At 40.7% G+C, this 25,719-nt stretch overlaps 1 protein-coding gene across 1 annotated transcript; it reads right to left on the minus strand.

Annotated features, from left to right (window-relative positions):
• Positions 1 to 5,117: 5,117 nt before the first annotated feature.
• LOC127580380 (transmembrane emp24 domain-containing protein 11-like) lies at positions 5,118 to 25,168 on the minus strand. Its single transcript, XM_052033757.1, has 6 exons — positions 25,114 to 25,168; positions 21,932 to 22,069; positions 18,841 to 18,941; positions 16,423 to 16,548; positions 13,343 to 13,489; positions 5,118 to 5,267 (listed from the first exon to the last, which is right to left on the minus strand). Exons 1-6 carry the CDS (start codon positions 25,166 to 25,168, stop codon positions 5,118 to 5,120), a joined length of 717 nt encoding a protein of 238 aa, XP_051889717.1.
• Positions 25,169 to 25,719: the final 551 nt, after the last annotated feature.

The following is a 25,719-nucleotide window of genomic DNA, read 5'->3' on the forward strand; positions in this document are numbered from 1 at the left end:
AAATAATCATAAAGATCATTTCAACACTGCCATAACTAAAAATCCAGCATATTCTTAATTTCCACTTTTTTTTTCATTTTTCTCTTCAGTGTATTTCATTGCTTAGGTGGGCATTTGCTTTACAAGTTCTCATTTATGTTCATAGGAGGATGAAACCAGAGACAGCTGATCAGGCAGATCTGTTACGGAATTCCTTAATGTGATGTCCTGTTTTTATGTATTGAACAACTTTACCAGGTATATTGCAGTTGCTGAAAGAGACTTGCATCAATAGCATTCTTTAGCAGGGGACATGCCAATAGGTTCCAAAACAGGGTTTTCAGATAAGCAGATATGAGCTTGTCATCCCACAAAATTGCCAGCAAGTACTGGTCCACCTACAAGCCTACCTATAACTTTATCGGAAAAATTAAGCATTTTTGAGAGTTAGCAAGTTGTTGTTTCTCTCATTCTGCTAAGGTTTATGGAAAAAAAAGTTAAGAAATAGATTCATACAGTATATAAACATCACATCAGGGTATAACTTGACAATTTTTTTTACAGGTTTATGGTCACGTTGCCTGTTACTGATATCCGAAGAAAGGACTGAGTCAATCCAAACCCTATAAGTATGTTATTGGTTTTATTCAAAATAGCATTTATTTGTAGTGTAAACCTCGTACATCCTCCCTTTGTTCCTGGGAGTGAACATCACCAACAGCCTGTCCTGATCAAATCACGTAGAAGCCATGGTCAAGAAAGCTCACCAGCACCTCTACTTCCTCAGGAGGCTAAAGAACTTTGGCACATTCCCTATGACTCTCACCAACTTTTACAGATGCACCATAGGAAGCATCCTATCTGGATGTATCACGGCTTGGTACAGCATCTACTCTACCCAGGACCGCAAGAAACTGCAGAGAGTTGTGGACACAGCCCAGCGCATCATGGGCACCAGCCTCCTCTCCTTGGACTCTGTCTTTACCTCTCACTGTCTTGGTGAAGCAGCCAACATAATCAAAGACCCCACCCACCCGGGACATTCTCTCTTCTCTCCTCTTCCATCGGGTAGAAGATATAGGAGCCCAAAGGAACGTACCACCAGACTTAAGGGCAGCTTCTACCCCACTGTGATAAGACTATTGAACAGTTCTTTTATACAATGAGATGGACTGTGACCTCACGATCTACCTTGTTGTAACCTTGCACCTTATTGCACTGCACTTTCTCCGTAACTGTGACATTTTACTCTGTGCTGTTACTGTTTTTACCTGTACTACAACAATGCACTCTGTACTAACTCAATGTAACTGCACTGTGTAATGAATTGACCTGTACGATCAGTTTGTAAGACAAGCTTTTCATTGTACCTCGGTACAAGTGACAATAATAAACCAATACCAAATACCAATACCAATTGCATAAATAATGTTGTACACAGGGCATTAATCTAAAAAGGTGGGGAAGGGCTCCAAGTACGGGATGTTTATAAAATCAAGAGAAAATGAGAGAGCAGTCGCACACGGTAGTGAAGGAAAAATTGACAAGTAAAGTGTAATAGGCTGGGACAGAAAATGTATACAAAATTATTCAGCACAACACAGACAGCAACACATCCTTTTATGAGGATGATTCCAGGAATGAAAGGGCTTACTTATGAGGAGCGTTTGTCAGCTCTTGGACTGTACTCACTGGAGTACAGAAGAATGAGAGGGGACCTCATAGCGACATTTAAAATGTTGATAGGAAAGGACAGAGTAGATGTGGCTAGGCTGTTTCGCTTGGTGGGTGAGTCCAGGACCAGAGGGCACAATCTTAGAATTAGAGGGGTACAGTTTCAAACAGAGATGGAGGAGAAATTTCTTTAGCCAGAGGGTGGTGAATTTGTGGAACTCCTTGCCACGTACAGCGGTGGAGGCCAGATCAGTGGGGGCGTTCAAGGAGGAGATAGATAGATATCTAAATAGGGTATCAAGGGATATGGGGATAAGGCCGGAAATTGGGATTAGAATAGTTTGTTTTTGTTTCCCCCTCCATTCCCCATTTCTCATTTCTTTTTTCCCTTTTCCTTGGAGCAGACTCGATGGGCCAAATGGCCTGCTTCTGCTCCCTTGTCTTGTGATCTTGTGGTCACATGCGTATTATCTAATGTGGTTGTGGTAATGGGGATGTGGTTGCAGGGTGACCAGGACCGGGTGCTCACTATTCCAGGTTATATGATTTTCTGAAAGGACAGGCCAAATGAAAAAAGGAGGTGGGTTGGTGTTGTTCATCAAGGAAATGTTGAGTTGTAATATAGAGGCAATGAAGAGTAATGTAGAATCAATTTGGGTTAAAATTATGAATAGCAGTGGGGAAAAGACATGGCTGGGAGTCTCTATAGGCCCCCGAAATGTGACCTCTCGTTAGGGCGGAGCATAAATGTGGAAATATTTAAGACGTTTGAAGAGAGCTGCAATTGTCATGGGAGATTTTAATCTACATATTAATTGGACAAACCAAATTAGCAAGAGTACTGTAGAAGAATTTGTGGAGTACATCAGGAATTGCTTCTCAGAACAGTATATTACAGAGCCTCTCCAGCCATTTTTTGGATTTGGTTAAGAGTAATGAAGAAGGATTAATAAGAGATCTTGTGGTTAAAGATTTCCTCGGAGGCAGTGACCATAGTATGATAGAATTCCAGATGCAGTTTGAGGGTGAATATCACAGGAACAAAATCACGGTCTTCAGTTTAAATAAAAGCAATTATAGTGGTATGAAGATGGAGTTGTCAAAGGTGGATGGGGGAAATAAGCTAAGCGGCAGGTCAGGAGATGAACAGCGGCAGATTTCAAATAGTGGGTCCATAGCACTCAGCAGGAATTTATCCCAGTTAGAAATAGGGATTCCATGAGAAAGGCATAATCCATGGTTAACAAAGAAGGTCAAGGATAATTTAGGGTAGTTAAGAAAGCTTATGGGATGTTAGCATTCATAAGTTGAGGGTTCGAGTTTAAGAGCCGCGAGGTAATATTGCAGCTCTATAAAACTCTGGTTAGACCACACTTGGAGTACTGTGTCCAGTTCTGGTTACCTCATTGTAGGAAGGATGTGGAAGTGTTGGAAAGGGTGCAGAGGAGATTTACCGGGATGCTGCCTGGTTTGGAGAGTATGCATTATGAGGAGAGACTAAAGGAGCTAGGGCTTTACTCTTTGGAGAGAAGGAGGATGCGAGGAGACATGATAGAGGTGTACAAAATATTAAGAGGAATAGATAGACAGCCAGCGCCTCTTTCCCAGGGCACCAATGCTCAATACAAGAGGGCATGGCTTTAAAGTAATGGGTGGGAAGTTCAAGGGAGGTATCAAAGGAAGGTTTTCTACCCAGAGAGTAGTTGAGGCATGGAATGTGCTACCTGGGGTGGTGGTGGAGGCTGATACGTTGGTCAAATTCAAGAGATTATTAGATAAGCATATGGAGGAATTTAAAATAGGGATATGTGGGAGGAAGGGGTTAGATAGTCGTAGGCGTGGTTTAAAGGTCGGCACAACATTTTGGGCCAAAGGGCCTGTATTGTGCTGTATTGTTCTATGGTTCCGTGGTTCTATTGCATTATCCACCCTTGAAATAGTGGCAATGACTGGAAGATGGCCACTTATAATGTGCATCTGTCCCTTTAAGGGACTGGCTCCTGAGGTCACAGTTGCAAGGTCAAGTGCTGGTAGCTCCCTGACATTGCAATGGATTAGTGCAGCTACACAGTGAAATCTGACAACACTGTTCTGAAGCCGTGCAATTGAAGACTACAATCTTTGTGGAACTTCTATCAGCAGTATTGTGGTGGCACAGAATTTTAGAGCCTTTAAAAAGCAATATAGGAATTACTAAGCTGTGGTATTTTAAAATAGAGGGATATGTGGGAGGAAGGAGTTAGATAGTCTTAGGCGAGGTTTAAAGGTTGGCACAACATTGTGGGCCGAAGGGCCTGTAATGTGCTGTACTGTTCTATGTTCTATAATGTTAACTTGAGATGGACTATGACCTCACGATCTACCTTGTTGTGACCTCGCACCTTATTGCACTGCACTTACTCTGTAGCTGCACTGTGTAATGAATTGACCTGTACGATCGATTTGTAAGACAAGCTTTTCACTGTACCTCGGTACAAGTGACAATAATATACCAATACCTTTGGCAATGGTTCTATTTTGTAATCAATCAACAACTGTCAACAAATTAAGTGGCAGTTGCCATGCCAAAATAAATGGTGTTGCAGGTTAAAAAAAAGGTAAATTCCATGTGTAATAAACAATAAAATAGTATAAAGGAGTTATAAGAAGAACAGAAAGGAATATGGAAAAATTACAATATATATTGAAGGAAAAGATTGGAAAAGGAATCAAAGACCACTAAAATAAAATAAGTATCAAAATTCAGTAACATAACTATTGTACATTATCTCAATATAGCATTAGCTTTTCATTGTGCACATGGAATAACTATTTAATTTGGAGTATGGATCATTTCTGGAGATTACATTAACACAATCATATAATGCATTTTTAAAACACTCTGTCACAAAATAAACTACCTATGACAGATTAAGCACATGAATAAAACATTATCCAGTAATACTGAACTGTTAAATTCAAAGCCAAATCTGTATAGACTGCTGCTTTTCCAAGGTTTCTATTCCATTTTAGTCCATTGCCCCAGCATCCTGGACCCACCTAGATCTCCAAACTATCTGCTTACCCCTGCTTGGTCTTCTATGAATAAATGACCTCGGTGCTTTAGGCATGCCTGAGAAATTCAAATTTGTTGGTTTTTGGAGGGCACCCATGCATATCCTTAAGGCTATGGAGCCAATGTATGCACACACATCCATCTTAGGGAATCTTTGAGATGAGTGAATAGGTCATTAAAATTAATCACACATTTAAAACTAATTAAAATTGATAAGGGTTGATTTTCCACAGTGGTCTCCTCACTATCCATCATAACTTTCATTTCTAGATCTATGGAAGCTCTGGTAAAGATTCATAAATGAGTTTTTATGTAAATTTTCTGTGCTATCATGCATCTTCTGCAGAAATATGGAAGATAAATTTTAAACCCTTCACCAGAAATCCACCTCTGTAATATACAGTTCCTTTTATACTAGTTTCTTGGCTACAAAGAAATTTTTCATGTGCTTCATTTGCCAGACTCCCATTGTGAGAAGGATAGTGGTTTGAACGAGAGACCACCATAAGATGCTATTGTTAGTTCCTTCACTGATTTGTCGAAATTCTTCTTCACGTGACTGTAGATCAGAAAGGAGATTCAAAGTATTAATTAAATCACCATACAAAATTGGATTTTATTTGAATACTGCATATAATCACTTTAACATAAGAATATTGTCTACAAGTACAATTTTGAAATAATCAAATGTAGTTATCTTCAAAGATAACTTTTAAATAATGTTCAAGTAATGTTTTATATCTCCTAGATAAATGATTTTTAAAAAGTGCAATACTTTTTATTACTTAAGCTGTGATTTAATGTCTTATCTTTAAAGCAATGTCAACATAAATTGAATGACAGAAGTAGATGTTTCCTTATGTACCATCAAACTTGAAAAAGACAGGAGTTTTACACAAGTCCATGGAAAACATTTTAAAGAAGTCCAAATTCAGTTATATTGGTACATGTAAAAGCATGCCCCATAGTTAACTGCTATTTGCAGTATTAACATTCATGGACACATTGATATGTCAAAAGAAAATGATAATTGATTTAAGCATTATATTCACAACCCAATTAAATGAAATATCTGCACACCTCAATATTAAGGGTGCCAACCCCCTAAGAAGTCCTAGAAATTAAAGCTTACCGCTGCAAGTAATCTTGGAATAAAAATCATTGGAGTATGAAAAAATTATGATTTCATTTCTATTTCCTTTGCACTGACCTGGAATTTTTTCAAATATTTATTAACAACACTCTTAATATACTTCTCTGACTTTATCCCGCTTCCCCTACCAAGAATCATTACCTTGAATGGTACTTTTAACACAGTGGAGCAATGTGCCCACAGCTGAGGCAAACTCAGACAGAAATGTTCATTGAGGCAAAGAAGAAAAAGTAATTAAAACCTAAGCAAAGCAGTGGCTTTTAAAGAGGGTATTAAAGGAGTGAAGTGACATTAAAAAGCAGAAAAGTTTAGGTGGGTGTTCCAGAGCTAGAGGCCCAAATGATTCATGATTTGGTTCGGAATAGAAAGTGGAGGACACGGATATAGAGTCAATGGTACTGAGTTCTAGAGTTCATTATGGTTGCAATGAACATTACTTTGAAGGGATGAGGGTTGGAAGAGAAAGAAGAGGATTGATGGAGCGGGGGTCATGGGTGAAATCTACATTTCAAAACTGTGATAGGAAAATATATCTGCAACATTTTGTGCTATTTTTAGTTTCTAATGACCCCCAGGTAGATAGCTCAGAACCATAGTCGTGCAGTGCTGGTCTGAGGAAATAGATGAGCTGCTTTGAGTCAGTGGACTGGTCCATGTTCAAAGACTCAGCTGCCAGCTGAGATGAGTATGTCACCACACCAACTTTATCAGCAAGTGTGTTGAGGACTGTGTACCAAAGAGGACAATAATGGTGTTCCCAAACTGGAAATCATGGATGAACCGGGAAATCCACTTCCTACTGAAGTCGAGGACTGCTGCATTCCAATCAGGTGATCCTGACCTTTACAAGAAATTGAGATATGACCACTGCAGAGCTGTCAGAGATGCCAACAGACAATACCAGTACAAAATAGAGTCCCAGACCAGTCGTCAGTTGTGGCAGGGCATGCATGGTACAACAGGCTACAAAACGAAGTCAGGCAGCATAGTCAACAACAGTGCATCCCTTCCTGATGAGCTTAATGCATTCTATGCATGTTTTGAACAGAAGGGGATTGGTTTGACACCGCCCACCCTGACAGCCTCCAATGCAACTGAACCCGTGGTCACAGATGAGCCCACAAGATCAGTTTTCCGGAGAGTGAACCATGGCCGTGTCCTCAGATATTGTGCTGATCAGCTGGCAGGGGTATCTGCACACAGTTTTAACATCTTCCTGCTTCAATCTGAGGTTCCCACCTGTTTTAAGAAGACCACTATCATCCCGGTACCTAAGAAAAACGAGGTAACATGCCTTAATGACTACCGACTGGTGGTTCTGCCATCCACCATCATGAAGTGCTTTGAGAGGCTGTTCATGGCACCCATTAACTCCAGCCTCCCAGAAAACCTTGACCCACTGCAATTCGCCTACTGCCGTAACAGGTCTCCAGTGGATGCCATCTCCCTGGCCCTACACTCAATTCTGGAGCATCTGGACAGTAAAGACACCTACGTTAGACTTATTTATTGACTACAATTCCACCTTCAATACTATAATTCCAAGCAAACTCATCCCCAAACCTGGGACTCAAAACCTCCCTCTGCAACTGGATCCTTGACTTTCTGACCAACAGACCGCAATCAGTAAGGATAGGCAGCAACACCTCCAACATGATTATTCTCAACACTGGTGTCCCACAAGGCTGCCTCCTCAGCCCTCTACTCTACTCCCTGTATACTCATGACTGCATGGCCAGATCTTGATCTAAATCCATCTACAAGTTTGCAGATAATACCACCGTAGTAGGCTGTATCTCAAATAACAATGAGCCGGAGTACAGGAAGGAGATAGAGAGCTTAGTGACATGGTGTCATGACAACAACCTTTCCCTCCATGTAAACAAAACTAAAGAGCTGGTCATTGACTTCAGGAAAGGGGGCAGTGTGCATGCACCTGTCTACATCAATGGTGCTGAGGTAGAGAGGGTTAAGAGTTTCAAGTTCCAGGGAGTGAATATCACCAGTAGCCTGTACTGGTCCAACCACGTAGACACCATGGCCAATAAAGCTCACCAGTGCCTCTACTTCCTCAGGAAACTAAAGAAATTTGGCATGTCCCCTTTGACGCTCACCAACTTTTATGGATGCACCATAGAAAGCATTCTATCTGGATGCATTATGACTTGGTATGGCAACTGCTCTGCCCAGGACTGCAAGAAACGGCAGAGAGTTGTGGACACAGCCCAGCACATCACAGAAACCAGCCTCCCCTCCATGGACTCTGTCTATACCTCTCGCTGCCTTGGTGAAGCAGACAGCATAATCAAAGACCCCACCTACCTGGGTTATTCTCTCTTCTCCCCTCTCCCATCAGGCAGAAGATACAGGAGCCTGAGGGCACATACTACCAGGCTCAAGGACAGTTTCTATCCCACTGTTATAAGACTATTGAACAGTTCCTTTGTATGATGAGCTGGACTCTTGACCTCACAATCTACCTTGTTATGACCTTGAACATTATTGTCTACCTGCACTGCACTTCCTCTGTAGCTGTGACACTTTACTCTGTATTCTAATATTGCTTTTACCCTGTAATACTTCAATGCACTGTGTAATGAATTGATCTATACGAACTGTATGCAAGACAAGTTTTTCACTGTACCTTGGTACAAGTGACAATAATAAACCAATACCAATAAGTGAAACCTTTAAACATGAAATTAGACAAAATCCTCATCCTAAATACATGTGTGATAGCTGCAGGTTCCACATTCTACTGTAATTATCTTTGCTGCAGTTAATTTTGAATAAAATATTGTTTCTTGAATCTGCTGCTCTTTTTATTTAAAAAAATTCCTGTCTTTAAAATTTGAAAAGTGTACCCTTCCACCTCTTCCCCTCCACCCCTTCCCATACATAATGTTAAACTGCAGGCTTTCACTGGATTATGAAAAAATGTCATTATTATGACCTTGAACCTTATTATCTACCTGCACTGCACTTCCTCTGTAGCTGTGACACTTTACTCTGTATTCTGATATTGTTTTTACCCTGTACTACCTCAATGCACTATGTAATGAATTGATCTGTACGAACAGTATGCAAGACAAGTTTTACACTGTACCTCAGTACAAGTGACAATAATATACCAATACCATGTGTAAAGTCTCCAACACTACTCTTCAACACCACTCCAAGTCCAACCCTAACCTCACTGGCATATTAGCCGAGTCTGGGCTGGGTAAAATACCACAGCTTAGTAATTCCATTATTGCTTTTAAAAGGCTCTAAAATTCTGTGCCACCACAATACTGTTGATAGAAGTTCCACAAAGATTGTAGTCTTCAATTGCACAGCTTCAGAACAGTGTTGTCAGATTTCACTGTGTAGTTGCACTAATCCATTGAAATGTCAGGGAGCTACCAGCACTCAGCCTTGCAACTGTGACCTCAGGAGCCAGTCCCTTAAAGGGACAGATGCACATTATAAGTGGCCATCTTCCAGTCATTGCCACTATTTCAAGGGTGGATAATGCAATAGAACCACGGAACCATAGAACAATACAGCACAATACAGGCCCTTCGGCCCACCATGTTGTGCCAACCTTTAAACCACTCCTAAGACTATCTAACCCCTTCTTCCCACATATCCCTCTATTTTAAATTCCTCCATATGCTTATCTAACAAACTCTTGAACTTGACCAACGTATCAGCCTCCACCACCACCCCAGGCAGCGCATTCCATGCCCCAACCACTCTCTGGATAAAAAACCTTCCTCTGATATCTCCCTTGAACTTCCCATCCATCACTTTAAAGCCATGCCCTCTTGTATTGAGCATTGGTGCCCTGGGAAAGAGGCGCTGGCTGTCCACTCTATCTGTTCCTCTCAATATCTTGTATACCTCTATCATGTCTCCCCTCATCCTCCTTCTCTCCAATGAGTAAAGCCCTAGCTCCTTTAGCCTCTTCTCATAATCCATACTCTCTAATCCAAGCAGCATCCTGGTAAATCTCCTCTGCACCCTTTCCAACGCCTCCACATCCTTCCTATAATGAGACGACCAGAACTGGACACAGTACTCCAAGTGTGGTCTAACCAGAGTTTTGTAGAGCTGCATCATTACCTCACGGCTCTTAAACTCGATCCCACGACTTATGAAAGCTAACATCCCATAAGCTTTCTTAACTACCCTATCCACCTGTGAGGCAAATTTCAGTGACCTCTGGATATGGACCCCAGATCCCTCTGCTCCTCCACACTACCCAGAATCCTGCCATTAACCTTGTACTCTGCCTTGGCGTTTGTCCTTCCAAAGTGTACCACCTCACACTTCTCCAGATTGAACTCCATCTGCCACTTCTCAGCCCAGCTCTCCAACCTATCAATATCCCTCTGTAAGCTTCGACAGCCCTCCACACCATCCACAACACCACTGACCTTTGTGTCATCTGCAAACTTGCTAACCCACCCTTCCACCCCCTCATCCAAGTCATTAATAAATATCACGAAAAGTAGAGGTCCCAGAACCAATCCCTGTGGGACACTACTAGTCACAGCCCTCCAATCTGAATGCACTCCCTCCACCACAACCCTCTGCTTTCTACAGGCAAGCCAATTCTGAATCCACATGGCCAAGCTTCCCTGGATCCCTTGGCCTCCGACCTTCTGAAGAATCCTACCATGTGGAACCTTGTCAAACGCCTTACTAAAATCCATGTAGACCACATCTACTGCACTATCCTCATCCATCTTCCTGGTCACCTCCTCAAAGAAACCTATCAGGCTTGTGAGGCAAGATCTTCCCTTCACAAAGCCATGCCGGCTGTCCCTAATTAGTCCATGATTCTCTAAATGCTCATAGACCTTATCTCTTAGAATCCTTTCTAACAGCTTACCCACCACAGACGTAAGGGTCACTGGTCTCTAATTCCCTGGACTATCCCTACTACCTTGTTTGAATAAGGGGACAACATTCGCCACCCTCCAATCCTCCGGTACCATTCCAGTGGACAACAAGGACTCAAAGATCATAGCCAACTGTTCAGCAATCTCCTCCCTCGCCTCGTGAAGCAGCCTGGTGAATATTCCATCAGGCCCCAGGGACTTATCTGTTCTAATATTTTCTAACAGCTCCAACACATCCTTTCTCTTGATATCTACATGCTCTCGAACATTAACCTTACCAACACTGTCCTCAGCGTCATCAAGACCCTTCTCCTTGGTGAATACTGAGGAGAAGTATTTATTGAGAACCTCACCCACTTCCACAGCTTCCAGGCACATCTTCCCACCTTTATCTCTAATTGGACCTACCTTTACCCTCGTCATCCTTCTGCTCTTCACATATGACAGAAGAAGGATTAGTGCTCACAGTAGGTTAGAGAGGCTGAGACAAGCTAGTGTTAGAGACAACAGTACCTGCAGACTTGTGTATTTTTTAGTGCAAGAAGGCTATGAAGACTCTCCACAGAGCAGCCAAGCACACGGGGCAGAAGATATGTCTACTTAGGCCTTGTGTGCAGTATATGAAAGTCCGCCCCTTGCGGAAAATCTGCAGATGGGAAAAATCCCCATTCTCATCTCCTACTTCTATGGGCAAAAGGAATAGCAGCAATGAACAGCAAAGACTGAAATGTGGCAGAGATTATTAGTAACAGCCTGGTCTGATTCTGAGGCTTGGAAGTTGAATGTGACAGAGTTCTTGACCAGGACCTTGACAGATGGCAGGTCAGAAGATTGGACAGCATGTAGAAAACAGCAAAGAATGACTAAAAGATGAATGAGGAAAAATTAGAGTAGGTGATAAACCTAACCAGAAAGTGAGCAATGGTCTAATAGAAAGTGACAATGAGGAATTAATAATGGAAAACAAGGACATGACAAATGACTTAAATAGCTATTCTACATCTGTCTTTACTAGAGAGGTTACCAGTAACATCCCAAAAAGAGTTGTAATGAAGAATTGGAAGGGAAAACTCAGGAAAGTACAATTGTACGGACAGTGGTATTGAACAAGTCGTTGGAGCTGTGGGATGGCGTCCATGGATTCTGATGGAAGTCATCGTGGGAGCTTAAGAGGAGTGGTTAATGAGAAAGGTAATGCAAATTTTAAAAAACTGTAAATGCTGGAAATCGGAAATAAAAACAGGGAACAATCATCAACTTGGCTAGCATCTTTGAATAGAGAAACAGAATTAATATTTCAGGTTGAATACACTTCATCACATGGTTGATGTGTTAGTTTTAATTTTCCAAAATTCCCAAGGTACCATTAGATTGGAAAATAGGAAATGTAGCTCCTTTATTCAGAAAGGGAAGTCGACAGAAAGCAAGAAATTAGCTTGAGCTTTACATCAGCATTTACAGTTAGCTTTACGTTTGTAAAATGGAAAATGTTAAAAGGTATAATTGAAGCTATTATAGCAAAATTCAAGACAATCAGAAAAATGCAATGTGGATTTGTGAAAAGAAAATCATATTGAAGTATTTTGAAGAAATAACATATGCTGTGCGTTAAGGGGAACCAATATATAAGTACTATATTTAGATTTCCAGAAGGCACTTTATAAGGTCTGCATCAAAAGATAGTGTGTAAAATAAAAAGCTAATGGTGTAGCAGGTGAAAGATTGGCTGATCAACAGGAAATAGTAGGAAAAATGGTTCTTTCTTTGGTTGGCAACATGTAACATATGACATAATGGGGATTGGTGCTAGGGTGTCAACCTTCATGATTGTTTCAGTGACTGGGATGAAAACACCCAAGGTGTGGAATGTAATGTTGATACAAAGATAGGTATGAAGAGGACATAAGAAGGCTACAAAGGGATATGGAGAGGTTAAGTGAGTAGGCAAAAAACTGGCAAATGGAGTATAATGTGGGAAAGAGTGAAAATGTCCATTTTGGCAGGAAAAATAAGCACGTTATCTAAATGGTAAGGATTACAGACCTCTGAGTTGCAGAGGGATCTGGGTGACCTTGTACATGATTGGCAAAAGTCTAGTAGCTTCTTCAAGTAATTAGGAAAGTTAACAGAATGTTATTGTTTATTGTCAGGGGAATTTAATACAAAAATAGGAGTTATGTAGGATATTGGTGAGATCATATCTGGAGTATTGGTGTGCTTATTTTAGGAAAGGTGATAATGTATTGGAAGGTGTACTGGACTAATGCTTCGAGCGGGTGGGTTGTCTTGTGACATGTCTCGTCTTGGCATGTATCTGATGGAGTTTCAAAGAGTGAGAGTTGACTTGATTGAAGTTCCTGAGAGGCATTGGCATGATAGATGTTGAAAGGATATTTCCTCTTGTGGGAGAACCTAGAACCAGGAGTCACTATTTAAAAATAATGGGGTCACCCAATTAAGACAAAGATCAGGCTTGCTTTTTTCACCGAGAGTCATGAGACTTGAGGACCACTCTTCCTTGAAGGATGGTTGGAGGGTAACAAGCCATAAACTTGCTAAATCTCCTTTGCATTTAAAAACACATTGACATACCCTCTGGTAGTCCTGCTGTTTGCTGATATATTGCATCTGCTCTATCAAATGCTGAATTCTTTCCTCCACGTCATTCATCTTGTCCTTGGCTTCATCAGGAGACTTTTCGGTGATATGTTCGCCAACCTGAATGTCCAAATTTATGCGCTGTAAGATAGAAACTCACAGGGAATTAGAATTATATACAATGAGCAAAATGACATTTTAGGAATAAGCTATGCTTTCTAGGTGCAATATTTAAAATGCTGAATTAACTTTGTGGCTGACACAAAAGTAGGTGGGAAGGCAAATTGTGAGGAGAATATAAACAGTTTATAAACAGAGGGAGTGGGCAATATGTTAGGAAATGAAGTATTATGTGAGAAAATATGATGTTTATTTTGGATGGAAGAAAAAAAAGAACATAATGTTATTTTAGTGAAGATAAACTGCAGAAACCTGCAGCACAAAGTGATTTGTGGGGGCTTGCACATGAAACACAAAAAGCCAGCACACAATGGAATGCTGGCCCTTGGTTCAAGGGTTTTGGAATTTACAAGTAGGAAATGTTACTGAAGCTGTAGAAGGCACTAGTGAGACTATTTCTAGAGTACTGTAAATAATTCTGGTTTCCTTATTTGAGGAAAGATATTATTGCATCAGAGGCAGTTCAGAGAGGGTTCAATAGGATGATCTTGGATAAGAAGGGCTTATCCTATCAGGAGGAGGTAAACAGGTTAGGACAGTACTCTTTGGAGTTCAGAAGAATCGAGAGGCAATCTTATTCAAACCTATAAGATTAAGGGGACTAGGGTAAATGCTGAGTGAATATTCCCTCTCATGGGTCTCCTTATAGGGGGGCACCCATTTAATACTGAGATAAAGAATTTCTTCCCTTAGATGGTTGTGAATCTTTGGAACTTCTTGCCATGGTCCTTGTGTATATTTAAAGCTGAGATCAATGGATTTTTAATCAGCAAGGGAATCAAGGGTTATGGGGAAAGTGGATTTAAGAACTGTTGGATCAGCCATGATCCTACTGAATGGTGGAACAGTCGCGGGGGCAGAGTGTCCTGCTCCTATTCCCATGTCTGATGGTCTTAAGTTGAATTCCTTCTGTAAGACAAAGAGCAAGAAACTGCAAGTGCCAGGAAAGAAAACAGCAAATATCCAGTGGGTCAAGCAACACCTGGAGAGGGAAACAGTTAATGTTTCAGGTCCAATACACAAAAAGTGCTGGCGGAACTCAGCAGGCCAGGCAGCATCTATGGAGGGAAATCAACAGTTGATGTTTGGGCCAAGAACCCTTCATCAGGACTGGAAAGGAAGAGGGCAGAAGCCGGAATAAGAAGGTGGGGGGAGGGGGAGGAGCACACGCAGGCAGGTGATAGGCAAATTCAGGTGATAGGCGAGTCCAGGTGGGAGGGGTAAGGTAGGTGGGTGGGGGAGGGGGGAAAGGTAATAAGCTGAGAGGTGATAGGTAGAAGAAGCAAAGGGCTGAAGAAGAAGGAATCTGGTAGGAGGGGGCAGTGGACCATGGAATAAAGGATGGAGGAGGGAAGGAGAGGAGATGGGCAGGTCCTCAAGGTGGGGGAAGGGAGCCTCAAGAATAAGGGAAGACAAGGGAGTGGGATTACCGGAAGTTAGAGAAATCAATGTTGAGGCCATCAGGTTAGAGACAGAATATGAGGTGTTGTTCCTCCAACCTGCGTCTGGCCTCAAAGTGGCAGTAGAGGAGGCCATGGATAAACATGTCATTATGGGAGTGGGATGTGGAATTGAAGTGGGTGGCCACCAGGAGGTCCTGGCTGTTGCAGTGGACAGAGTGAAGGTGCTCGACGAACCGGTCACCCAATCTGCGTTGGGTCTCACCAATGTACAGGAGGCTGCATTGGGAGCACCAAATTCAATAAATGGCACCCTCTGACTCACAGGTGAAGCGCTACCTCACCTGGAAGGATTGTCTGGGACCCTGAATGGTGGTGAGGGTGGAGGTGTAGGGACAGGTGTAGTACTTGGTGCGGTTACAGGCATAAGTGCCGGGAGTGTTATCAATGGGGAGGGACAAGTGGACAAGGAGGTTGCGGAGAGAGCAGTCCCTGTGGAAAGCAGAGAGAGGGGGTGAGGGGAAGATGTGCCTGGTGGTAGGATCTCGTTGGAGGTGGCAGAAGTTGCGGAGAATGATGTATTGGATACGGAGGCTCATGGTGTGGTAAATGAGGACAAGGGGAGGGGCTGACAGCAGACGTGCGGGAAGTGGAGAAGATACGGGTAAGGGCAGCATTGATGGTGATAGAAGGGAAACCCTGGTTACTGAAATTTCTTGTGTCTAATGCTTCAGGTCAATGACTGTCTAATAAAAGATCATTGACCCGAAACATTAGCTGATTTTCTCTCTACAGATGCTGCCCACCTGGTGAATATTTACAGCATTTTCTGTTTTTATTCATTTTGTTAATGATGTTGGCCCTTATATTTAATGGAGGTTCTGCCATTTTCCCTCCATGGTTACAACAGGCAATCAGAACAACTTAAGTGGAGTTTTATAATTTGACTGTGAAGTTTCCTATTGGTTTAATGCATCAACCAGAATAAGCAATCTCACTTCCTCCGCTCTCCTACTTCTCTGTTTTACAACCTGTAGGCGATATAAGTATGCATCTTTAACATTTCTCTCTCCATAACTAATAAACCCGCAACCTGACCACGTAGCAGCTGGGCAGCAGGAGTGAGGCTGAAGGCACGCTGTCACTCCATCTGCCACTCATAGCCACTAAATGGCACCGGACAAATTGTCGAGGGAAACTAAGGTCAGCACCACAGAACTACCTTCATCAGAGAGTTGCAGCTCACCACCACCTTCACAAGGGCAATTGGGGATGGGCACTAAATCTCAGCATTACCACCAATGACCACATCTCACTAGAGAACGTAAAGGAAAACAGAATGTTTTGTGAATTTGGTTGCCTTTTGTATGGCATTGTGAGGATGGGACTTTGTGCTGCATTTAAATGTCATTGGCATTTGAGTCATTGCATTGATAATTATCATTTGTTTTCATTTTACTAAAAGGAAAAATGTTGCCAATATGATACACATACCAATTTGCTCCCAGCAAACACTGCTAGTTTGGTGGAGTTGGATGTCAGGCAGATGTAGTGCTCCCCTTGAGAGTGTGACTGAAATGTAAAATGACTTTCTGGACCATATAATTTATGCAGCAATATCTGTTTATAAGAAAGAAACATGAATTATTTAGTAAATGGTGAAATCATTTGTACATTTTATTTTATTTTAATATACTGTAAATCATTCATTGTACAAAATGTATTTTTTATTATGAGAGTTCTTTATTGGAAATCAATGAGTAACCCAGTAATGGTAATTACAACGCCATAGAGAACCGTGAACACACATTGCTATGCATCAGGAGTCAGATTTCCTTTCCTGAATATCATTGTTGAACCAACTGGATTTTTCACAACAATCCAAAAATTTCATGGTCACTTTTACTGATACGAGCACAGCAAAAAAGCAATGACTAACTATGCCCAGTTTAGCAGAGCATAAAGGAGTTACATGAAGGCTTATTGTAGCTGACTCAAAAATTATAACTTCTGCCCTCCTCTGAAACATTACATTACCATGTAATCAAAACTTGCAAAATACTCCAAATGGAGCCAAATAATTCAAATGGATGATGCCCAGGATACTCCAGTTTATAATCTTCCTTTGGTTAGGGTTTGAGTTACTGGACAGTGGCAATATTGTCCCTCGTGTGTTTGTTATTTGCTTCTTCAGAGATTCTTGGTCTTGTTGGTAACCACCACTTTCATTTGTCTCCTTTGCCATGCTTTGGATTAGGGTTTAATTGAGTGATTAGGAGGGAAAACAGTAGATGTGGTGAATTTGGATTACCAGAAGACATTTGATAGGTCTCACATAAAGGTTTACCGCTCAGAACTGCATGAGGTTGGTATGGATAGGGGACAAGCTAACAGAAAACACAGTCAGGATAAATGGCAATTGGACTGGCAATCAGTAATTAGTACGGTGCCACAGGGATCAGTGCTGGGACCTCAACTGTTTACAATATATAATGATGACTTGGATGAATGGACCAAGTACCCTGCAGCCACATTTGCTGCTGATACAAAAATAGGTGGGTTAACAAGTTGTGAGGAGGACATAAAGCATGCATAGACAGGCTGAGTGATTGGTCAAGAAGTTCGCAATTGGTGTATAATATTGGAAAATATGAGGTTGTCCACTTTGGAAGGAATAATGAAATTATTATTTAAAGGGAGTGAAAATACAATATGTTGTTTGCAATGGGATTTAGGGGTGTCAGTGCATGAAGTGCAAAGTTTTGGTATGTAGGTAGAACAAGTAATTAAGACTAATGGAATGTTGACCTTAATTGAAAGGAGTATGGAATATAAAAGCAGGCAAGTTTTATTGCAGCTTTACAGGGTGCTGGTGAGACGACACCTGGAGTACTATGTACAACTTTGGACTCTGTATTTAATAAAAGTTATACTTGCATTGGAGGCATTGCTGAGAAGGTTCACTAGGTTGGTTCCTGGGATGAAGGGGTTGACATTTGGGGTGATAGCGAGCATTTTGGGCATACAATCATTAGAATTCAGAAGAGTGAGAGGTAGTCTGAGCGAGATTGACAGGATGGATGCTAATGAGGGTAGCTAGATCTAGGGGCACAGTTTCAGACTATGGTTGCTCATTTAAGACATAGATGAAAAGGAATTTCTTCCCTCAGAGGCTCAAGATGGTTTGGAATTCTCTACTCCAGAGAGCTGTAGAGGTGGAGTCAGTGAATATATTCAAGGAGGAGAAAAACATATATTTGAACTACGAGGGAATCCGGGGGTGTGGGAGGAGTATGGGAAAGTGACATTGAGACCAAGAATGGATCATCAATGATATTTTGTAATCACTGAACTGCATAACCAATTCTAACTATATTTACAAGCATTTTTATTTTCAAGAAGAAACAAAGATCACATTTAGAAATAATGAATAAAGTAAATATTAAGAGGTTAGGAAATAAAATTCTTGAAACTCCTATTTTCTTATATTAACTGTGGTTGTATTATTTTAACGGTTCATGGCTGTGTAATCTGAAACCACTCCAGAAATCCAATTTATCAAGATGTTGAATGATTTTGGACAGTCTGGGAAATATAGAGGCTAGTCAAAAGGTAATACTGTCCTATGGTGCTAATTACATAGTTCACAGACAATAGTGTTGCACTAGGGAAGCAAAAAGATCACAAATGCTATTATTTTGTATTAAGAACAGGAAATTGTGTAGGTTGAACAATCAACATCTGAGACAGAAAGATAAATTCACATTTCAGGTTCATCTTTTCAGCAGCAGTGCCCAGTGCTAATGAATAGTTACGTCAGAAACATTCATCAACCTATTGCATATTTACATCATTTACCTGATTCACAGTGTAATAGTTTATTAAACTACATAAATTAAAATGCTGTTGTACCTGTCCATCTGGACCTTTGACATTCACAAGCAAACCCAAACCTGGGGCAGAAGGAAGAAAATCATGTGTACCAAAATCCCAAGATTGCATTTTGTATCGTCCTGAACAGATAAGAAGGTTTAAGGTCAGAAACTCAATTACGGTTTTATCAATTACCATTAACAGCTCTAGAGAAATGAGTCTGACTATGACACTGAAGGCTGTAATGTAAATTGACATCATGGAACTTCTTGCTTCATTAATCTCTCCTTCCCCTCACATTGTACATGTTCTTAGAACCCCAAAAAGATTAGACTTGTTTCCTGCTACTTTGAATCTCAATGGATTCATATCTTACCCCTAATTCATCAATAATGTGTCCAGTTTAAGAAACAAAATCTGCAAGACTGACGATAGTTTGGTAAAATAGTTTCAAATATTCAGAAGTCCAGATGCTATTTAGGAAGAATTCAGTGCCCTGGAGTTTCTAATCAATGAAGTGCCACTAAGTTGCCAAATAGTCTTTGGGGTATGTATTACCCTTTCAATATTATTTGCAATCAGGTGCCACCTATAGACTGATGTCAGGCAACAGAGATATCTCTAGTCTTGTGACCAGATACTTCATTTCAATTATATTTTTAATAACATAAACAGATTCTTGAGAGAATGGAAGGAGGAGCAGTATGGATCTCCTCAAGTGACATGTCACACAAAATCTGATGAACTTACCCTCACCCTACCTTTGGCTATGTATTTTGGAAATGAGACTACCCTTCTGCACCAATCAAACTATCAGAGTTATTCCCTTTGTTCTACGCATCCCCATCCCCCACCTTCTCTGCTACCTAAATCTAATGTATTTTCTCTCGTTCCCAGTTCTGATGAAGGGTGTCAGGGCTGAAACGTTAACTGTTTCTTTTTCCACAAATACTGCCTGACCTACTCAACGTTTCCAGCATTTTCTGGTTTTATTACATTATTTACAAATTCAATATTAAATTCTATCATATTATAGGCACATTTTTCCAGAAGGCCCCTCTGCAACATGATTGTTAATTAACCCTTTCTCATTGCACATAGGGCAGGCACAGTAGTGTAGTGGTTAGCGTAATGTTATTACAGCGCCAACAACCCAGGTTCAATTCTGGCCACTGTCTGTAAGGAGTTTGTACGTTCTCCCCGTGTCTGCGTGGGTTTCCTCATGGTGTTCCGGTTTCCTCCCACATTCCAAAGACGTACAGGTTAAGAAGTTGTGGGCATGCTATGTTGGCGCAGGAAGCGTGGCGACACTTGTGGGCTGCCCCAGAACACTCTACACAGAAGATGTATTTCACTGTGTGTTTCGATGTATATGTGACTAACAAAGATATCTTATCACATTACATAATCTAAAATAGCATTTTCCGTGGTTGCTTCCTCAATGTAGTGATCTAGAAAACCAACGCACATACATTTTATGAATGTGTCCAGCTTATTACTGCTTATTTGACTTGTTCAAATAATATGCAGATTGGAGTTCTCCATGATTATTGTATTACTCCAGTTACTTGCACCTCCACTTTCCTGATGTAGGCTATGCCCAATATTACTATTAATATTTGGGGGACTATAAATAACTGCCATTTTTCTGCCCTTTGCTGTTTGCTAGCTCAACCAAGCTGATTGCAATTCTACATAAGAATATACCAAGTCAAAATGATTTCTGACTACTACATTGGTCTCATCTCTTGTTAACAGCATTACTCCACCTCCTTTTCCTTTTTGCCTGTCCTTCCTAAATGTCAAATAACCTTGAACATTCAGCTCCCAACTTTAGACACCCTGCAGCCACCTTTCTGTAATGGAAATTAGATCATTTATTTCTAGTTATGCCAATAATTCATCTACCTGGTTGTGAGTGCTGCCTGCATTTAGATACAGTATTTTTAATTTTCCACTTTTAATATTTTACACACTTTGACTCAAAAGTAATGGGTTGATAGTTTATCCATCATTGCAACCTCAAGCTCAAGAACAATAAGAATGATTAGTTAAGATGTATATAAAATGTGACTGTTATATGGGATGTATCACATCATATGTGAAAGACTGTTGTTTTAATTGAAGAGAACCCTGGAACTTATTGTTGAGACATTGTGATTATGAACACATAACCTGTCCTTTAAAAAAAATGCTGGAACTGTATCAGGCAGCCTTTTTGTTTAATCTAGAAATAAACTCAAATAATTATGTCTGTGTTGTTTTCAATTCAAATCATCAAAGACAATACGACAATAATTTTCTTGCTGCTGGAAAATGTTACCAGGTCTCAATTACATTATCATGCCTGACACAGCACTGTAAACAGATAGTGTTTTCTTTTCTACATATTACCATCAAAGTGCTGTATTTTGGGAAGGAAATGTCCTTTAGATGAGTTGGGAATGAAGCAAATTAAATGACTAATTAATTAGATTTAAGTAATTAGAGGGCTTCAATCTTCCTGATCTCCCTGGTTTGACAAATGGGGAATATCATGCAATATTCATTAATAGCTTATGTATTTTTGGCACAATAATGAAGAAGCATTTGCGCAACAAGCCAGTAATCAGTGAAAATTCCAAGGACGCTCATTGAACAAACAATATGACCTTCTTTGGTGAGAATGGCGCAGATGGTGAACAGCAGCTTTTCAACGACTTGGTAAAGGCAATATCCACTTCATGTTTGCATCAAATAGTTTTACAGTAATATTATTTATGCTGAATAGGAAAGGGCCACAATTATGCAGTTAGAGTGCCAAACATTTGTGTTAAAATATGTTCAATTGACAAAAGAAGATGTGCACTTGAGACATAAGAAACACACATAACTCAAAGGTAAAACCATAGATCTGTAGTGTGTGGAATCAATTTAAAACAGATGTTTGACAAGCTCACTTATAAATGTAAATATTGCACTGTACATCATGACTGTAACTCAGTACCATTGATCTATGAAGGCTGAAAATTGCATTGGTGATTGAATTTTTAAATCACATTGTGAACTTGAAATGAAAATGTCTTTGTACAGTTGAAAGTTTTCTTCATTTTGTTTTATTTAAAGAACAATGACATGAATTTGCTCTCACCTGTAACCAGGGTTTCACCTGGGATGTCCTCTATGATGCACTTTTCTTCTTTTTCCCCCTGATGAAAGTAGAGGGCAAAGGAGATACCACAGCACAAAGTGAACAGAAATCCCTTGACCAGATCCTTCATTTCAATTTCTGATTCAGTAACATAAGCAGAACAGACACTGTTCAGTAATACATCACACAAAGCCTGTATAACTGATGTCACAGGGGCACTTCAGATCAGCATTGGGCAGGTGTGGTGAAAGCACTCTCATGTTATATAAGAGCACCACCCAGTGGACAGTTTATTGTGGTAATCCCTTCATAGAAATCTTCCAGGAATTGCCAAAAAAATAATTTTTATTTTCATTCTAAAGACACCATTGTGTTTGTGTGCATGAAATTATTTATCCCATTTTGCCTAATATCTTAGTCTTTTTTTATGTGAGCCTAGCCAGGGATGTTTAGTAACTATTTAAATATGAGGGCATCTTATCCATTCATCTGCCACCATACATCCATTATTCCAGCAGGTGTCACTGGACAGGGATGGGTGGGATTGTTTCTTCTTTTAGACTCTAAGGATACCTGGGACCAATTTCTACCCTTCTTGCTGCTCAAGTTGAAGTCAGCTAACTCTATTCAGATTTGGCACTTCCCTTTTTGACTGACACAATACCAAACCAACTCCTTATTAAATTGCCAGCAACAAACATAACTCCACCTTTCAAATAAGTGAAATAACAGACTAGTTTGTTAAGCAGATGTTGATGGTGGGAACTTATTAGAATGTAAGGACCTTGTAGAAGGACACTCAGAAAACCAAGACATGAATTTATAAAAGGGACATGGCTGTTGTCAAAGTTTTTGGCAATATTGTTGAGCTTTTAATTAGCAGGGTAAAAAAACAGAAGCAGGGCGTGTAAATAATTGGATTTTCTAAAAGCAATCTTTTACTAAGGTGCCACATGAATTTATTGCACAAGATTACAACTTATATGATGTGAAGTAATGTAAGTGCATTGTTTGATGGACAGAGAGTGGGAATAGAAAAGTGTAAGCAGTGGGGTAACTCAAGGATCAGTACATGAGCCTCAGCTATTTCCAATCTACACCAATAATTTGGAGACATTACTGTTAGCGTCATCTAAGTTTAACAATGATACTATGTTGTTAAGATAGAAAATCAAGTTAAGTGAGTGGCCAAAAAGGTGGCAAATGGAATCCATTTCTTAAATGAATAGTTCTTATCTATATTCACTAAGGAGAAGGACTAATGGTAAGATCCCAGGCCGTATTGAGGAACAAAGGAACCGTGACGTACAAGTCCAAGAATCCCAAAGGTGGCAGCACAGGTAAATAAGGTGGTACAAAAGGAACATGGAATACTAGCCTTCATTAGGTGGGGCATAGAATATAAGAACAGAGAGGTGATGGTAGAACTTTATAAAACATTGGTTCGGCCACAGCTGGAGTACTGTGTGCAATTCTGGTCGCCACACTATAGGAAGGACGTGGTTGCACTGGAGATTGCAGGGAAAACTCGCCAGGATGTTACCTGGGATGGCGTATTTAACCTATGAGGAGAGGCTGGATAGGCTGGGCTTGTTTTCCTTGAAGTGGAAGAGACTGAGGGAGGTCCTGATGGAGGTGTACAAAATTATGAAGGATATAGACAGAGCAAATAGTAGGGAACTGATCCCCATAACAAAGAGGTCAAAAACTGGAGGACATATGTTTTGGGTAATTGGGGAGAGGTTTCGAGGAGAACTGAGGAAGACGTTTTTCATTCAGAGACTGTTTGGAATCTGGAGCACACTGTCTAAGTGGGTGGTGGAAGCAGATACCCTCACAACGTTTAGGAAACATCTGGTCAAGCACTTGAATTGCCAAGGCAAAGAAAACTATGGACCAAATGTGGGTAAACGGAATTATTGTAATTGGGTAATTGATGGCCAACATGGACATATTGGGATAAGGGCATGTGTCTGTGCTATATGACTCAATGACATTGTGGATAAACATGAAATCATCTACCTTGACTGAAACAAATAAAAAAGCAGAATATGCTTAAATGTTGAGAGTCTGGGGTACATTGGTATTCAGAGGGACCTGAGGAACTTGTACATGAATCACAAAGTTAACATGGAGCACTGCAGGCAATTAGGAAAGCAAACAGTATGTGCCTTTTGTGCAATTTTAGTCTCCATACCCATGGAAGGATGTAAAGGGTGAATAATAGACGTTCACTAGATTGATTTTTTTGTACAGTGAGGATTGGGGCTGGTGAGGTATGGTGTTGGCTATAATGGGGTTGGATGCAGGAAGACCATCTGCAGTGATGGGGAGACTCCATATTTAGAGTTTAAGTAGACTTGTCCAATATTATATCGATCTTAGGAAAATAGGAGGTACTCTCATTGAAACATGTAAAATTCTTAAAGATAGAGGGTGGGATGATATGTTTCCTTAGGACTCTGTAACCTCAGAATAGGGATTTAGCCATTGTGATCTGAGAACAAAATTCTTTACTCAAAGGATTATGAGTCTTTGGGATTGCATAGACCTGCAGGAGCATAGACCTTAAGCATATTCATTTGGATTAATAATTTTTTTAATAAACTAAGAGCTCTGGGGAATGCAAGAAGATGGAACTGGGATACATCAGCTATAAACACATTGGATAGTGAAGCAGGTCTGATCCCACTCTATTTCTTTTATTTTGTGAAGGGTGTCTTAGCTTGTCCATTACTTGATGTAGCATTGATCAAAAGTGAAAGGCTTTTTTCCACTTGCAATGAAATTGATCATAAAAAATGCTTTTCCATAAACAGAAAAAGCAATAGGAATATTCATGCCTCCATGATACCAGAAGAGGGCACACTGCTGGGCCTCTGGATATGTGAGTAAGGGCTTTCCCTGGTGCTTTATCAGATGGTAACTCTTCCCATTCACAGGCAGGAGGAATAGGTGATGATAGATACTGTGGGATTAAGGAACACAGGATAATGCAAGAAAAGTGGCACAGAGGTAAAAGATCAGCCATGATCTTATTGAATGGCAGAGCAGGACCAATGAGCCAAATGGCCTACTCCTCCTTCAGTTTCTTATGTTTGAATGAAATCAAGAAGTCAACCAGCAACATTTTCACGAAGGCTCATCAGGGAATATGGCTCCAGACTGGGCAACTGCTTTGCCCAGCACCTGCGCTCCATCTGCTACGGCCTTCAGGAGCTCCCAGTTGTTGGCCATTTTAATTCAACCTCCCCAATCCCACACCAACATGGCTGTCGTCAGCCTCCCCCACTGCCATGGTGAGGTTAAATGCAAACTGGAGGAACAGCACTTCATATTCTGCCTCTGTAGTCTACAATCCCACAGCACGAACATTGAATTCTCCATAAACTACTCCCTCTCTCTCTCCATTTGTCTCTCCTCTTGATCTACCCAGTTGCTCCTAGGAAGCTCTAGCTCCACCCCTTCCACCTTTTTATACTGCCTATCTCCCCTCTACCTTTCGGTCCAGGCGAAGGGTCTTGACCCAAAATGTTGACTGTCCATTTCCCTGCACTGATGCTGCCTGACCCTTGGAGTTCCTCCAGCATCTTTATAGATAAATAGGTATTTATTTATTAGTCACATGTACATTGAAACACACAGTGAAATGCATCTTTTTGCTTTACTGAGAATACGCTGGGGGCAGCCCACAAGTGTCACCACTCTTCCGGTGCCAACATAGCATGCCCACAGCTCCTAACCTGTACGTCTTTGGAATGTGGAAGGAAACCAGAGCACCCGGAGGA

The sequence above is a fragment of the Pristis pectinata genome, chromosome 2 (assembly GCF_009764475.1).
Source record: "Pristis pectinata isolate sPriPec2 chromosome 2, sPriPec2.1.pri, whole genome shotgun sequence".
NCBI lineage: Eukaryota > Metazoa > Chordata > Chondrichthyes > Rhinopristiformes > Pristidae > Pristis > Pristis pectinata.

Coding starts and splice junctions, on each gene's coding strand:
- LOC127580380 (XM_052033757.1), bottom strand. CDS start 25,168: ATGGCCAACAACTGGGAGCTCCTGAAGGCCGTAGCAGATGGAGCGCAG. Junction 18,942..21,931: donor AGGTGAAACCCTGGTTACAG/GTGAGAGCAAAT, acceptor TTATCTGTTCAG/GACGATACAAAATGCAATCT. Junction 13,490..16,422: donor TGTTTGCTGGGAGCAAATTG/GTATGTGTATCA, acceptor TCTATCTTACAG/CGCATAAATTTGGACATTCA.